At 44.9% G+C, this 16,852-nt stretch overlaps 2 protein-coding genes across 2 annotated transcripts; one reads left to right on the top strand and one right to left on the bottom strand.

The window, feature by feature from the left end:
* Positions 1-9,132: 9,132 nt before the first annotated feature.
* Positions 9,133-10,409, bottom strand: LOC122682247 (WAP four-disulfide core domain protein 10A-like). Its single transcript, XM_043885151.1, has 2 exons — positions 10,307-10,409; positions 9,133-9,388 (listed from the first exon to the last, which is right to left on the bottom strand). Exons 1-2 carry the CDS (start codon positions 10,392-10,394, stop codon positions 9,240-9,242), a joined length of 237 nt encoding a protein of 78 aa, XP_043741086.1. The 5' UTR covers positions 10,395-10,409; the 3' UTR covers positions 9,133-9,239.
* Positions 10,410-15,446: 5,037 nt separating this feature from the next.
* WFDC9 (WAP four-disulfide core domain 9) lies at positions 15,447-16,396 on the top strand. The gene is made up of 2 exons (XM_043882841.1): positions 15,447-15,537; positions 16,248-16,396. Exons 1-2 carry the CDS (start codon positions 15,447-15,449, stop codon positions 16,394-16,396), a joined length of 240 nt encoding a protein of 79 aa, XP_043738776.1.
* The last annotated feature ends 456 nt before the right edge of the window (positions 16,397-16,852 follow it).

Below are 16,852 nucleotides of genomic sequence, written 5' to 3'. Positions count from 1 at the left end.
AAATGATCTAAATGGAATAAAGAGCTGTACATATGTATATATATAGTATAGCTGATGTACTTTGATGAACAGAAGAAACTAACGCAACATTGTAAAGTGACTATACCTCAAATTTTTTTAAGTACAATTTAATTTTATCAATAACGGCTGCGGTTTCTCATAGCCTTAAAGAGTTAGACATAAAGGAACCTAGAGACACATAACTCTAAAATGTTTAATTATAAAAAAAATTGGTTTATTTTACCAACAGGATATACATCCTGTCTTATCACTAGGAGCGAAATTCTCTCCCACTTGACACCACACTGAAAACTGTCAGTGTGGTATAGACAGTAAATTCCTGTGACTCTCTGGAGTCAGAGATTCAAATTCCTGTGAATTCCCAACCCCAACATGCCTCATTTAATATAAGCTATGTGTTTGGCTAACCACCTAATTTCTCAAAGACTCAGTTTCCCTGAATGTATTATTCTTGGGCTCCAAAATCACTATAGATGGTGACTGCAGCCATGAAGTTAAAAGATGCTTGCTCCTTGGAGGAAAAGCCATGACAAACCTAGACAGCATATTAAAAAGCAGAGACATCACTTTGCTGACAAAGGTCCGTATAGTCAAAGCTATGGCTTTTCCAGTAAATGGATGTGAGAGTTGGACCATAAAGAAGGCTGAGTGTGAAAAAGTGATGCTTTTGAACTGTGGTGTTGGAGAAGACTCTTGAGAGTCCCTTGGACTGACAAAAAGATCAAACGAGTTAATCCTAAAGGAAATCAATTCTGAGTATTCATTGGAAGGACTCATGCTGAAGTTGAAGCTTCAATAGTTTGGCCACCTGATGCAAAGAGCTGACTCATCAGAAAAGATCCTGATGCTGGAAAAGATCCAAGGCAGGAGGAGAAGGGGATGACAGAGGATGAGATGGTTGGATGGCATCACCGACTCAGTGGACATGAGTTTGAGCAAGCTCCGGGAGACGGTGAAGGACCAGGAAGCCTGGCATGCTTCTGTGGGGTTGCAAAGAGTCTGACATGACTGAGCAACTGAACGATATGCGGATGATATATCCACATAGCAAACGTTGACTGTATGAAGCACTAGCAAAAAATTTAAGTTTTAAGTTTTAAAAATTAAAAAATAAAGCCTCTTGGCATATGTTACAAATTATAAAATAGGAAACTATAGAAAATTTGAGGGATTTCCCTGGTGGTCTAGTGGCAGGCTTTGCCTTCTGATGCAAAGGGGTTTGAATTCAGTCCCTGGTTGTGGAGCTAGATGCCACAGGCCTTGTGGCCAAAAAATCAAAACATAAATAAAAGAAACAATATTGTAACAAATTCAATAAAAAGACTTTTAAAAAATGGTCCACATCAAAAAAAATCTGTTAAAAAATAATAAAATAAAAATTGAGGCACATAGACTGTTAGCTGGGTTGCCTTTAACTTCTAAAAAACTGTTATTTGGAAAAGATTTCAAAATTACAAGAGTAAGGCTAGTCAAAGAACTTCTACATGCTATTTACTCAGATTCACCTATTTTAAGAATTTACCCCTAATTGCTTTCTCTCTCTCTAGCATGTGTGTGTGTGTGTGTGTGTGTGTGTGTGTGTGTGTATATATGCCTGAACCATTTGAGGGTAAGTAGATACATCATTGGAGAAGGCAATGGCACCCCACTGCAGTACTCTTGCTTGGAAAATCCCATGGACAGAGGAGCCTGGTAGGCTGCAGTCCATGAGGTCGCTAAGAGTTGGACACGACTGAGCGACTTCACTTTCACTTTTTTCTTTCATGCACTGGAGAAGGAAATGGCAACCCACTCCAGTGTTCTTGCCTGGAGAATCCCAGGGACGGGGGAGCCTGGTGGGCTGCCGTCTATGGGGTTGCACAGAATCGGACATGATTGAAGTGACTTAGCAGCAGCAGCAGATAAATAATGGTCCTTTTTTAGGAATAATACTTCAATGAGTATTAACAATAGGAACATTCTCTTCTGTGATCACAGTACAACTATCAGCTTCATTAAATTTAACATTTCCAAAATCTTTTAATCGAATCTACCATCAGTATCCCACTGTGTAAATTCACCCAACAATGCCCTTTGTCTTTTATGAGATTGAAATTTTTGACGACGCTAGAAAAGTTTTTCTTTCAATTAAACATTCCTCATGTGGGGTTTGTTTGCAATTTCTTCATGATTAGGTGTAGGTCATACGTTCTCCCTGAGACTACTCTGAAGACAATACATAATGGCCTATGTATTGCAGACAATCCGTAGTGTCCTGTGTATTGTAGATAGTACATAGTGACACAGTGTCCATCTGTCTCATCTCACTTTCCCCATTTGAACATCAAGGACGATTACTTCTTTTCTAGAGGGATAGTGTTGTTTTAATCTGGGAGCATGATTTGGACACAAGCCACAAATGAAAGCATTTTCAGGCTCACATTTCCAGCCCCAAGATTCTGATCTTCACTTACCTCTGAAGTTGTACGAGTTGCAAGTGCTGGTATTTATATGACTGACGGCTCTTCTTCCTGGTCTCTGCAAACTGCCAAGCCCTTGCACAAGGGGAATCTGATGAGCAGAACAGAGCTCAAAGTTTCAGAATGTAATCATGGTTCTGGTTGTGGCAGATCTGGGAGTTCTGCCAGTAAGTTGGGTACATATAGAACATTGTCCCCAAATTCCTCAAGGAGTACTTTTTTTTTTTTTTTTTTGTCTCTTTGTGCTGCAGGTAATACGGGTAAAAGTCAAACACTGGAGAACTGCAGGAGTCTCCCCTCCCCCAACACACACATTTCCTGGATGTCTGGGTAATTGTACGGGTAGTGAAGGATCTGCGTATCTCTTTTTTTGCTAACATTTGTGTAGTGACTTTTGTAACATCCTATCCGTCTCTATGTTAACTTCTCCATGGTTAGCATTAGCCTAACACTACCTGAGCACAATGTCCTGTGGGTTTTGAGCTACTGAAAAAACAGACCTCTGCCAAGAGAGCTTGGAAAGGCCACCTAATACGGAGATTTACAACACAGACTTAACCTGGATTCAAATTCTAGTTCCCACTTACTTTGGGTGAGTCACTAATCTCCGTGCATCAATTTCCTCATTGACAAAGTGGATTAATAGCGGTGCTTTCCTCATAGGGTTATTGTGAGGGTTCCGTGAATGATTATCTGTTAAGCACTTAAAACCAATGTCTGAAATACAGGCAGTGATTGTAGGTTAGTTACATCACAAATGAGAGTGTTACCCAATGAAGTGTCAAGCACCACCCAATTTAATACCAAATTTACTGTCAGATATTTAACATGTCTTAGCTAGTACTCTCAATAACCCTATGAGTTTAGTACTCTCATTCCTATTTTACAGATACAGAAACTGAGACACAGAGGAGTTTAAGCAACTCCTTGAAGTTCTTAAGGGCAAGATATAAATAAATAAATAAGAAACTAAATAAGTAAATAGACACAGCGTAATTGTGGCTATCTAACTTTAGCTGTTTTCAGAAAATCCATACAGATCAATAAGGAGCAAATAAATCACTCCACACATAACCGTCAGCCTAGTGAGGAAACAGAGAATGTTACAAATTTCAATCTGTCAGGAGAGAAATAAACAATTCAGCAGATGCGGTGTCGGAGTCCATGTCTGTGCGTGCATGCTTAGTCACTCGGTCATGTCCAACTCTTAGTGACCCCATGGACTGTAGCCCACCAGGATCTTTTGTCGATGGGATTTTTCAAGCAAGATTACTGGACTAGGTTGCCATCTCCTTCTCCAGGAGATCTTCCCGACCCAGAGATTGAACCTGCGTCTCTTGTGTCACAGGCGGATTCTTTACCCGCTGAGCCATCAAGGAAGCGGAGACATATGAAGGTCACAGAGACTGAATGTCTGGAAATGAGGCAGGGGCACTGAGCTTAACACAGGACACGGGTAAAATAACCCTCAGAAAATGGAAGTCTGAACACAAATGGAGGAATACTGAGAACAAGGCTGACATCTACAGTAGATCCCTGGATCCCGAGAAATCAAAAGGAGAGGTGCAAGTGCAAGAAACCCTAAATAGGCAAACACAGGAAGACAGCATTTCTCAGAGTGCCAACAGTGACACAGAAATGGCAGGACCTCTTGTAGACTTAGAGGCCGTGGGAAAGAAGGAAGCTAGAGTGGAAGTCAGTGGGTCCTCAGAGTGCAAACACCTGGTTATACAGGTGACTCATTTCCTCTGGAGCCGATCAAGCCCAGTCTCATTTATACCATTTCCATTTGACAGGGAACCGCCTCTATCCACTGCCCCCCATTTTGAGACTTCATAGATCAGATAACCCCCAAGTTGTGATGGAAACTTCCAGTTGCAGAGTGGTTTGATGTTCCCTGGTTAGACATGGGTCTTTACCAGGGTTTGCTAGCAAGGAAAAAGCTGCTTCAAAAATGGAAACCATCTGACAACAGAAGAGAAAGTCTGACCTCAATACAGGTGTGTATTCTTTGATTCTCCTGCTGGAACTTGCAAACAGACCAGTCAGCATCTTAACCAACCACAGATACTTTGTATAATGCATGTGCTAGCAGCTAAGACCCAAGGGGCAGGCAACTTGCAAAATATCCTGGCCCTGTTGCAGAAATATTCCTTAATCTGGATTCCACTCAAAACTAGCAGCCTTGGACTCCTCTGGTGGTCCAATGGATGAGAATCTGCCTGTCAGTGCAGGGGACATGGGTTCAATCCCCTGTCTGGGAAGGTTCCACATGCTGCGGAGCAATTAAGCCCATGTTCTAGAGCCCAAGAGCCACAACCACTGAGCCGGCATGCTGCAAGTACTGAAGCCCATGCGCCTACAACCAGTGCTCTGCAACAAGAGAAGTCACTGCAATGAGAAGCCCATGCACAGCAACAAAGAGTAGCCCCCAATCGCTGCAACTAGAGAAAGCCCATGTGTGGCTCTGAAGACCCAGTGCAACCAAAAATAAAAATTAATGAATTAATTATTTTAAAAAACCATCAAACTTATGTTCCCCCAGAAAGTCAATAAGAGCAGAGTGCCCCCAAAGTGGCCTTTATTGTCTCCAAAATCCAAACAGCTCCACCAAGGGAGATCCCTGGTGGCTCAGTAGTTAGGACTCGGTGCTTCCATTGTTGTGGTCTGGGTTCAGTCCCTAGTTAGGGAACTAAGATCCTGCAAGCTGTGTGTCATGGCCAAAAACCAAAACAACAACAACAACAAAGCAAAGAGCCCCACCATGCATTGTGTCTTTCTTCACGGTGGGCAGCAGAAGGTGCAGCAGCTTGTCTGCTGCCTCAGAGAGACTTTCCTATACGCCTGGACAGCTGGATCTCTGGAAATGTTACCAGCAGAGCAAGTCCTGGACTCTTGTCAGGTGTCAGGCTACTGTCAGTCTGGACTATTGCCCCACCCTCTGGCATGCAAGTGCTAAAGCACCTAGGACGCCTGCTATTTCCATTCTCTATGGCCAGTGAGCAGAGTGTCATATGTGTGATGAATCCCGCGTGATGGTCCATGGAACACCAAGGGATCAAAGTCTTTTCAGACTATGAAGTCAAAAGCCCAAAGACAAACACATGAAAAGATGCTCAACATCACTCATTATCAGAGAAATGCAAATCAAAACCTCAATGAGGTACCATTACACGCCAGTCAGAATGGCTGCTATCCAAAAGTCTATAAGCAATAAATGCTGGACAGGGTGTGGAGAAAAGGGAACCCTCTTACACTGTTGGTCCTTTGTCCCATTTAAATATATCCAGAAGAGCTACTTCATTTCCTGGTTCTGTATGAGAGCTTGGGTATAGAACTAGACTTTTCTAGTCACTGCCTAAACTTAAACTATAATAATATATTATATCCAATAATATATTATTAGATTATTCAAAATATAATATAATAAATTTAGAAAAAAGTCTAAGCCCAAGCAACAGTGGGCTTGAGTTGAAACATTTGTTGCTTGGGTTGCAACAGCTGAAACACTAAGTTTGAATTAAAATGGTTGTTCCTTCCACACCTAGAAAGAGAGTAGGCAGTTTCCTCTCTCTTTCCTCTCCTCCTGCAGGTAGCTAAGCGCCATTTTGGAGGTAGGAGCAAGAATAACGGAGTCAAAGAAGACATGCATATGGCTAACAAACACATGAAAAGATGCTCAACATCACTCATTATCAGAGAAATGCAAATCAAAACCACAATGAGGTACCATTACACACCAGTCAGGATGGCTGCTATCCAAAAGTCTACAAGCAATAAATGCTGGAGAGGGTGTGGAGAAAAGGGAACCCTCTTACAGTGTTGGTGGGAATGCAAACTAGTACAGCCACTATGGAAAACAGTGTGGAGATTTCTTAAAAAACTGGAAATAGAACTGCCATATGACCCAGCAATTCCACTTCTGGGCATACACACTGAGGAAACCAGATCTGAAAGAGACACGTGCACCCCAATGTTCATCGCAGCACTGTTTATAATAGCTAGGACATGGAAGCAACCTAGATGCCCATCAGCAGATGAATGGATAAGGAAGCTGTGGTACATATACACCATGGAATATTACTCAGCCATTAAAAAGAATTCATTTGAATCAGTTCTAATGAGATGGATGAAACTGGAGCCCATTATACAGAGTGAAGTAAGCCAGAAAGATAAATACCAATACAGTATACTAACACATAAATATGGAATTTAAAAAGATGGTAACAATAATGCTATATGCAAGACAGAAAAAGAGACACACATGTATGGAACAGACTTTTAGACTCTGTGGGAAAAGGCAAGGGTGGGATGTTCTGAAAGAATAGCATTGAAACAAGTATACTATTAAGGGTGAAACAGATCACCAGCCCAGGTTGGATGCATGAGACAAGTGCTCAGGGCTGGTGCACTGGGAAGACCCAGAGGGATGGGATAGAGAGGGAGGTGGGAGGGGGGATCGGGATGGGGAACAAATGTAAATCTATGGCTGATTCATATCAATGTATAGCAAAAACTACTACAATATTGTAAAGTAATTAGCCTCCAAATAATAAAAATAAATGGGGGGAAAAACCATAAAAAAAAAGCCCAAAGAGATGAATTAGTCATGAAGTAAGACACCGAGGGTCTATTGCTAGGTCTGTACATGGGAGAAAGCTACTTCCGATTATCTTGGTTGATAGGAACGAGAGGTAAAAATTTGCTAGGGGAAGCTCTGGAACTCGAGAGGAGAACAAATCATATAATAAATAAATATATAGAGAGACAGACAGACAATAGATAAATGAAGGAATGAATAAACCACGAGCCCATGTGTTTGTCACAAACAGATCAGTCCTGATCTGCGATTTTCTGTAGGCAGAGACTTGACCTTTTGGAGACCCAGATCATGGCAAAGTCTGCACTGGTTTCCTCCTTTGTCTCCATAGATTTCAGTGTCTTCCAAGGGACCCCCCCCACTCCTCCCTTTTATGTAATAGGCCATTGTTTATTCTAATAAAAACAGAACATGAAGTGGTATCCGGGCAAGCACTCCTCTTTCCTAGCCATAGCATTCTAGGTGTGGCCTCTGAGTTCTCTAGAGCAGTGTGGACTATCCAGAGGGGGTCAGGGTACCAGTCACCACAGGGAGAACAGCAGTTGCTTCCAGTAAAATTCATGGTGCATGGTGTTCACCAGTGGTAAGGAATAGGTCAGCCTGGTACCTGTGATACACCAGTGAAGTAGGACACAATGTCCACGGGAGGTCATTCACCATGTGGCCCTGGGCAGGTGATTTTACCTCTCTTAACAGTCTGTCCCAGGGTGTTTGAGGGGATAGTCAAACATTGGGAAAATGCTTGTAGAGTGAGGTTATCTGAGGAAGGACCACATAAGAACTCCTATAGAGCATGCCCTTAGCACCCAACTACCTCCAAAGATGTCTGAGTTGCTAGTGGATCATGATCTCTTTCCTAAGGCCCCCCTGTCCGAGGGCAGCTCTTAGCGGAAGTGGAGGACACCCTCCAGTACCAGAAGCCCTGTGATGCTCCTGAGATGGGTCAGAGGCTCTGGGCTGATGCAGGCATGTCCTGTCTCCTTCACTGATGCTCAGCAGGAACCACTGGCCTGGAGCCTAACACCACATCCCCGCCTCCAGCAGGGCCTGCCCTCCCGAGTGCTTCACAACTGACCCCATGTCCCAGCTGGACACACGTGCCCGGGTCTCTGGACTTAGTCCAGGACCACAGCAGAGGAGGGGTGACTGCACAGAGTAGGGGGACTCTGGACCCCAGGGGAGAATTTCTACTGACTCACCGTGAAACCAGCGGCAAGACCCAAGGCATCCTGTGCCAGTCAAGCCTAGTCACATCACCCTGAACTAACTGTTCCTTCCTCCAGGTTAAAAAAAGAAAGATGAGGCCACAAGGAAAGGTTGGGCTCATGCAGTTAAAGGAAGGGCCGGGGTCTCAGGGGTCGCAGGCTGGGCCCCACAACACGAGCAGCCTGTCGCTGGTGCTGGAGCAGGGACAGTACAGGACTCAGTCCCCGTGGACCGTCTCACTGGGAGGCGCAGAAGGGAGCACAGAGGAAACCTCGTCCTCCAAGCAGCCCACGACTTCTCCCTCTGCTTTGCCCTTGGACACGTCCTCTCGCTTCCTTGGGATTCATTTTCTTCGTTGCAAAGAGACAGTGACCTGAACCTCTCAAGGACGATGAGCAGGATGGGATGGGGGTGGACCAAGTTTACGAAGAGTCCTTCTCAGGGACCTCCCCCTCTGTGCCCCAGGGTCTAGCCTCCCGGCATCTCATGTTGAACTTGGCCCTCTGTGGCTCCGGGCGAGGCATGTTCTCCTGAAGACCAGGAGGTGCCGCACATGAGCGGGTCCTCCCCCTGGGAGTCCTGGTTCAGTGAGCAGAGGAACAGGGGGGCTGGGCTCGCAGGGGCCTGGCAGAGAGGCAGGAGGGAGGTGGGGAGGGGGAGCAGAGAAGCTTGACAAGGGGAGAGAGATCAGAGCCCTGGACCCAGAAAGGGGGGGCCCTGTGGGGTCTGCGCTGGGTCCTCCATGATCACAGGCACCGGGAGTGAGCCAGGCAGGTCCTTCCACATTTGTTCTGGTTTATTTGACAGGGACAGGTTGTTCAGATACTGGCTGGACAGGGTGGCGTTCTTGTTACATCCTTGTGTCCAGGGTCATGTCCTTGTCTTCAGCCGCAGGCACAGTGTCTGCGGAGACGGCTGGCGGGGGCAGGATGCCTGGTCCCCTGCTCTCTGACTCACAGGATGTTCATACAAACATTCCCGCAGAAGGTTGAGCAGCATATGTTATTTGCTTGACATTCTCGGTGATCTGTGCAGGGGATTGTGCACAGATATATTTTGGGTCTTTTCTCACACTGCTTGATTTCTGGGGGTGGCTGCTTTTCTGAAACAGAGCAGAGGAAAGGTCAGTGGAACCAGGCCCCCGAGAATACCTCTTGAAAGCTTAAAGCCTCCTCCAAGACCCCAGACACAGGCCCATCATGACTCTTGAACTTTTCAGGGAACTCACCTCCGCCCTTCACCAGATCCTGGTGATGGGTAGTATCTTAAATCCCACTCCTCCTCCTCTTCCCCAATAGACCTCAATGCCTGGACTTCTGGACTTTCTCCATAATCCTGCAACAGGACTCCATCTCCCATACTAGTCATGGCCTTGGCCAAATCACCTCCACAGAACCTGCACCCGAACCCTGAGAACTCCACAAAGGTGAGGGTGACCTGCCAACTCTCCCCTACTCTCCACGATCTGTGGGGACCAGAGAGGGAGGTGAACTTGCCCCTTCATCCTCTCTCCTCTCATGCTGCCACTGTCTGCACGATCCCTGCTGCTTCCCAGCCACACAGCACCCTCGTTTCCCTTCTACTCTCCCCATCCTGCTCCCTCGGAGGTAACTGTAACTTGACCTATACATCCCAAATGATGCCCTCTGGAGGCTTTTTACTGTACATCTACTCCCTTGAATGTCTTGGTATATTTAGCCGTTACCTGTGTGCATAAACCAAAGAACAGTTGTTTGTTTTCCCACCTGATTCTCGCTCAGGTGTATCTTTCCCCGTTGTAGGTACCATGTGTCTCTGGATTTGGGGGATGGGGAATGAAAAGATGCAGGTTCCCCCTCCATCCCCATCACTCTTCCCAGAGCCAGATAAAGAGACTGGAGGACCGTGGTTTGGGAAGAACCAGAGTCGTCATAGTGCTGTGGTCCGAATAGGATGTTTCAGAAAGTTATAATTCCCGGGTTCTCCTTAGACTGGACACGTCACCCCCCCACCCCCACCCCGCCCCTGCCCCATCACCTACGGTTCATCCTCTGGCTGCGTTGCCCTCCCCGGGCCTGCAGCAGCAGGACACAGAGAAGCAGGCTGGACAGCAGAGTCAGGGTTCTCATGACTCTGGCCGGAGTGGTGAGCGCTCTGTCTGGCCCGGACTCCCCTGGACAGCTGAGTGGGGAGAGGGGAAGGGAAGGAAGGAGAGGTGATCCTGGGCTCCTGGCTGCCTCTCCTGGCCAAGCCGGGGCAGAGCAAGGAGCCCTTGTTTCCTCCCCTGGCCTGCCCCTCACCACGGCCCACTCCTGTGACCCTGGGGCTCCTACAGGGATGGTCCTCCTCTCATAGCTAATCTTCCTCTTTTGTGAACACAAGTTTTTTGTTTTTTTTTTCTGGAAGATGTAATCTATTTCTATTTTCTAATTACAAAGTAATTTATAAGAAAAGAGACAAAGAGTGTTAAAAAAGATGATCATCTCACTGCCTGGAATTAACATAAGCCCTGTTATACTGTCTTTTTAGTTTCTTTGCATATTTACTATGTACAATTCTTTGTCTTCTCACATTTTGAATCATCACGGGTAGCTTTTGTTACCCATCCTCTCCACTCTCAATGAATCATGTGAATATTTCACAAAATGTGGTTTCGCATAATTGCACAGCCCTCTCTTAACATAAATGCCTATTGTCAAGCATCTGTATGACATTAATTACTGATTATCTGGACAATATCCTGTTGAACACTTTTATTCAAAAGTCCTGTTTTTTTTTTCCTTTTCTTTTAAAGTAAGGCAGCTGGAATTTGTGGGTGAGAAAGTGAGTAGGTACATAGTGTTCTTCCTGGCTTAGCAGGAGACACTTCTGATATCAAAGGAAATCCAGGACTTCTCGATGGGTGAATATCAAAGAGGCTGTGATGTGACCTATATGTTCCTGAGTGGGAAGGAAAGATGGGCTGCAACCAAAATCACCTTTAAGTTCCCAGCCTTTGAACTGATTTTTCTCCTCTTCTGCCCCCTGTTCCAGACCACAACCCCCTGCCACCACCCCCTACCCCACCCCGCAACTCTCCCAGTAGGAAGAAGCCAGATAAAAAAACTCAGCCTGTTACTGCAGACACTCCACTCAGATACCTTCAGAGGTAGGTGGAGGTAAGGGTTTTGAGGCATGAGCTTTTGTTTGTGGCTTGCTCAGGTGAGTTTCCTGCCCAGTAATGTCAACACTCTTCCTGTTAAATGGGGATTATTGCCTGAGGTACGAATAAGACAGTTGATAGAGAGGGCATGGGGACTGTCTGAAGTGCTCTCGGTAAAAGGAGCAGAGATTAAACAAGATGACAGTATCCCTGACTAGAAAGCCCCTCTTCTGTCCTTTAACATCTAGAAAGCCCAGGACCCTGAATTTGGAGGAGCGGGCAGTAGTGTTGTGTCTTTGTGATGCCTAGAGATTGTTTCATTGCCACACACCCTATGTCATCAGGGCCAAAAGATTCTCCCCGATCTCCGTATGTGAGTGGTATCCAGCCTGGACGGGATGATATTTTCCCTCCCTGGGATCATTTAGTACACCTGTGGTGTGCAAAGAAGGGGACTGGGCATCCCCAGGATCCTGAACAAGCCCTCTAGGGACAAGTGAGAAGCTCAGAGAAAAGGACGAAGAATGAGGCTCTTTAAATGAACAGATCTCAAAGCTCTGGCAAACTTGCGTCTAGAATGCTATTTTTGAATACAAATAAACAGCTTCATAGAACCCATTGCTTTGAATTTATTGTGTCTGTCTTCCTCCTTCTGTGTGCAAAAGGCAGGGGTGTCAAGAATCCAGAGGCCTGTCCCATCCATGCCCAGCTCCACCCAGTCCTCTTATGCCTCACCCCTGCCTATGAGTGGTTAACAGAGCATCCTCATTGCATATCTGTCTTGCTATATGCTGCTCCCTTTGGAGGATCAGCAGAACACTGAGCCCGGCCCAAGGACTGGGCTACCACTCTTAGCTGGCTTTCCAGTGCAAAAAAAAATGTGAGTGATTTACAGGATTTCTGGAAGCCCACTGTGCTTAAAGAGAGTTCTCCTTTGGCTTGGAGCTTCACCAGTTAGGTTGTATGCTTTGTTATAAATATTGCCCAATGCTCAATGCGTCAGTAGGTGAACTTCACAATTTGCCTTCCCCATATCCTGCTGAAGCAGGCTGGCAAGAATGTGGGTTCTGAATGGACATGGTTGGAGAGCATATATAAACATCTGAGTGGAAGCCCCCAGACATCTGATCTTTTACCTTTTCAGTTTTTTGATTGTGCCATGGGGCATGTGAGATCTTAGTTTCCCAACCAGGATCGAACCCATGCTCCCTGTATTGTAAGTGTGGTGTCTTAACCCCTGGACCACCAATGGAGTAGCTCTTTTACCTTTTAAGGGCTTTTTCTTTCCTCTTCTTTCATTAATCTCCTTCTCTTACTGTCTCTCCTCATCTCCTAAATGTACATGCCTCAAATGTACATTTTTGCAACTTCCGAATTTCATATATTCTGAGTGGACAATGAGTTTTCAAAGATCCCTTTGAAAAATTCCACACCTTTTAAATGATCTCTAGTACTAGCCTTGCTTTTAAGCAAAGGCATTTTGTTTCATTCCGAGGAGTGTGGTTTCATAGAATTTTCTGTGATGATGGAGATATTCTACATCTAACTTATCTGATAGAATAGCCACTAGCTTCGTGTGGATATTGAAGCCTGAAATGCCTGGAAACTAAACTTAAGTTTAATTTTTAATTGACGTGTAGTTGATTGATAACAGTGTGTTAGTTTCAGGTGAACTGCATAGGTTTTGTTTTTTACGGTTATATTCCATCAAGATACTGGGTATAATTCCCTGAGCTATACAGTAAAACTTTGTTGTTTATCTTGCACTTTAATTAATCTATATAGTCATAGGTGCCAGTAGCTACCATATTGGACAGTGTAGTCTCCTGCTGGATTGAAAACTTCTAAACAAAGACTTTCAGAGAGAGAAACAACCTCTAACCTCTACCTTGTTACTATGTAATTCGCGATATCAGAATTTTACCCTTTTCTTAGATTCTTTCATTTTTCTTCCTGTTTGGTTTTAAGAGAGCAAGACAGCAGATAAAGGATGAAGGAAGCAGATGGGAGAGGGCAGGGACTTCTAATTAAGTCTCCTCCGCCTATCTCCCAACTGCCTTCACCCCTCAGCTGCCAGTTATCAGCAGGCTATTTCATCTTTTTTCTGCTTCTTTGTTTTCTCCTGAGTGCTTACTATCAAATATGTATTTCCTTATTCTCTTACTTAACTAGAATGGCAACTCTACAAATGTATGAATTTTTGCCTGTTTTCTTCATGACACAGGGAATGATCATAATATTTATCATTGTATTGTTGGCATGACTTGTGTGATGTGATCATGTTATTTTTGTCCCCTCCCCACCCCGTTCCGTTAGATTTTATTCAGAATGTATTTATTCAGAATAGATTTTATTTTATTCAGGTAACAGCTAGTTTTTTCCTTGCTTCTTCAGGAAAACTTTGGTAGCTGCCCACAACTTCTGTGACTTTAGTCACAAAACATTTTCTCAACCTAATCATTAAAATGTGCAGGCCCACAAAATTAGCCACAACTTCCTAAATTGTTTAGAACTGTGGATCCTCCTTTTTCTCAGAGGCTCCAGCTGTGGAAGAGGATGTGGCCAACATCTTTCTCTTGGGTTCTTTGTGATTCTGTTCCTCCGTCCCCAGTTGGTTTAAAAAAGTTTCTGGCTCCTGAGTAGTAGGGGGAGGAAGGACCTCTAAGAGAGATTGGGAAAGTTCTTACACAGTAGGTGTGATCACTGGCTGGCATTGGGCTTTTGGTCCCCTTTAATGGGTGATTTCAAGAGTTCATTGGAGACACAAAATGGCATCAGGCCATTTACAATTCAGACACTTCTCAAACTGTAGCCCTCTTCTCTGCTACTACAGGTCACTTTAGAAAAGTTCCTGGCTCTTCAGAGTCTTCAGTCATGACTGGAATACAAGTCTCCAATGTTGGGGACATACTGGAGACTCGGAGCGGCATCCACAGAGCTTATGCTCCCAACTGGGAATTAGAAGACAGCATGTCTACTTCTCTGGGCAAAGCTTTTGACCAATGAGATCTCCTACAACACCCTGTCTTATAACTCCTTCAACTTTGGATCATCTATGCAGATGGCATTTTTTTTTTCCGGTTTTTAACAATTTTATTAATTTTTACTGGAGTATAGTTGCTTCACAGCGTTATGTGAAAGTCTTGCTTCTAAGTCGGGTCAGCAACTCTTCTCAAGTCCTGCTGAGTCATCTAGCTCATCCACTCTGTCTTAAGGTCGCAACTAAAACTTCCACTCTATCATCCTGTTACCTGTGTTCTTAACCAACAGATCAGATTATTTCAAATATTCTTATTTTTCCAATTTCGTAAAATAATGACCACAACATAAAAAAGCATACACATTATAGTTATCTTTGGGTGGTGGAATAATGGATAGCGCTTACCCATTTCCTCTTTTTTTTTAATTTGCCGTGCTGGGTCTTGGTTGCTGTGCTGGCTTTTGTCTTGTTTCGGTGAGTGGCGGCCGCTCTCTAGCTGCAGTGCATGAGCATCTCGTTCCAGCGGCTCCTCGTGTTGCCGAGCACAGGCTCTAGTGCTCGGGCTTCAGCAGTGGCAGCTCGGGGGCTCGGTAGTTTCAGCTTCCAGGCTCCAGAGCACAGGTTCAGTAGTTGTGGCACGTGGGGTCTTCCCAGACCAGAGATCACACTCGTGTTTCCCACGTTGGCAGGTGGATTCTTTATACCACTGAGCCACCAGGGAAGCCCTCCTGTTTGTAGTTTTTTGCTTTAACAATACAACCTGAAGGTAGACTGCTTTTTGATTAGAAAAAAACCAACGCCTTAAAAAAAAAAGTAATTTCATAAAGGAAGGGGTACCTAATGTGAATGGGGAAGAAGTCCAGGGAAGTCATTGGCTAGTTTGCTGTGTTGTTGGGTGCCAGCGGGTGGAAAGGAAAAGTAGGAGAAGAACAATAAAATATTCACAAGCATTTCTCTTTCTTTCCTATCCTGTCCTCTTAATTCCTGTCTATCTCTAGTAGCATCGGGAAAAGACCTGCCTTCTGCCAAAACCTAACCCAAACACACATAGAAACGACCATGAAGCCCTGGATTCTTCTCCTCGAGCTTCTCACCTATGAGCTTGTGATGTTTCTGCCTGTGCTGGGAGGCCTCAAGGACAAAATTCCCTGTAGGTGCTATGGCCAGGGAGGAGGGTGCTTTGCCCAGGTCTGAGGTGTCTAGTATAACTGATTCAGAGCCCACATTTCTAGGATCACCCTTTAAATGAAAATAGTCCTCCTTCAAGCAAGAGACGTCCAAGAAAGATTAGGTTGGCTGTTCCCAAACTGGCATCTCCTCAAGCTTCCTTCCCCAGCTCTGAAAGCCATAGTGGGTACATGGAAAGGGAATGTAGCTTTTGCCCACAGTCCATAACCTAGCAGGTTACAATAGTGGCCAATGTCAGACCACCTTGGGTGGAGGAAAGACCAACACAGCTTCCGTCTGAACCCACAGTTTTCTAATCTGAAAATCGGGTATGGAAATTTGAGCTAGAGACTATTGCAGACCTTGCAATCTAAAGTTATATGGGAACAGACTTGGTGAGGTGGTGTTATCTGTATTGGGGTTGTCCTAGTGAAGGATGTCCCCATCTTTAGGCAACCTGGACAGAACCCGAAGCCCTGCAATGCTGTGGGAACATGTGGTAAGAGGGAAGTCATGCCATATAAGGATGGTCTTCTGTAAAAAGCCACTGGCTAGGATTCACAGAGGGATTCTCTTCAAGGGCAGAAAAATACTTTGTGGCTTAGAGCTCAAGGATATTTCAACTTGAGAAAGGGTTTCTTGTCCAAGTGGTGGGTGGATAGACACTGCCAACTTCTACCCTCTTGATTCCAGATGAAATAAGAGATACTGATCAGTGCTGGGTACAGCCTCCATCATTAAGGTATTGTGTAAAAAGATGCACTAAATTAAGGGAATGTTCCTTTCCAAATCACACATGCTGCTGGACCTACTGCGGAAACATCTGCCTGGACAATGAGTGAGTTGCTTGGGGTGGGAAGGTTGGCGTGGGGATACTTCCTTACTGCTGCTAGCCCTAGTTCAGAAGGTGTGACCTGGGACAGAAGACATCATCACCCAAACCCTGGTCAAAGAAACAAGCAGCATAAGGCAACGTCCTCCTGCCTCCCCACCTATGCTGCCACTCACTGCAAAGTAAACCAGGATACCAGCATGGGGGCCAACCACACATTTTTTCACTCTCATTCAATTCCCTGCAACATCACCCATCAATTTGTTCATCCTTCGCTTGTCCAAGATTCCAATTATTGCCTCAATCTGGCCTCTCCATTGGCCCCTTTTCTTAGCCAGGCCCAAGGAGACCAAGTCTTTACTTGTCTGCTCAACTGGCAAATCTCTTGAGAAAACTGACTAAAAGCAGGTAACTCCTGATCTTCTAGGAAGACTTCCTGGTTCCATTAACTGGGACTAAGGGTGCA

This window comes from Cervus elaphus, chromosome 23 (genome assembly GCF_910594005.1).
Source record: "Cervus elaphus chromosome 23, mCerEla1.1, whole genome shotgun sequence".
Taxonomy (NCBI): domain Eukaryota; kingdom Metazoa; phylum Chordata; class Mammalia; order Artiodactyla; family Cervidae; genus Cervus; species Cervus elaphus.
Note: the sequence above shows the minus strand (reverse complement) of the source record. Positions and strands in the feature narration are given on the sequence as shown.

Coding starts and splice junctions, on each gene's coding strand:
- LOC122682247 (XM_043885151.1), bottom strand. CDS start 10,394: ATGAGAACCCTGACTCTGCTGTCCAGCCTGCTTCTCTGTGTCCTGCTG. Junction 9,389..10,306: donor ACGCAGCCAGAGGATGAACC/GTAGGTGATGGG, acceptor GCTCTGTTTCAG/AAAAGCAGCCACCCCCAGAA.
- WFDC9 (XM_043882841.1), top strand. CDS start 15,447: ATGAAGCCCTGGATTCTTCTCCTCGAGCTTCTCACCTATGAGCTTGTG. Junction 15,538..16,247: donor CCTCAAGGACAAAATTCCCT/GTAGGTGCTATG, acceptor TCTTGATTCCAG/ATGAAATAAGAGATACTGAT.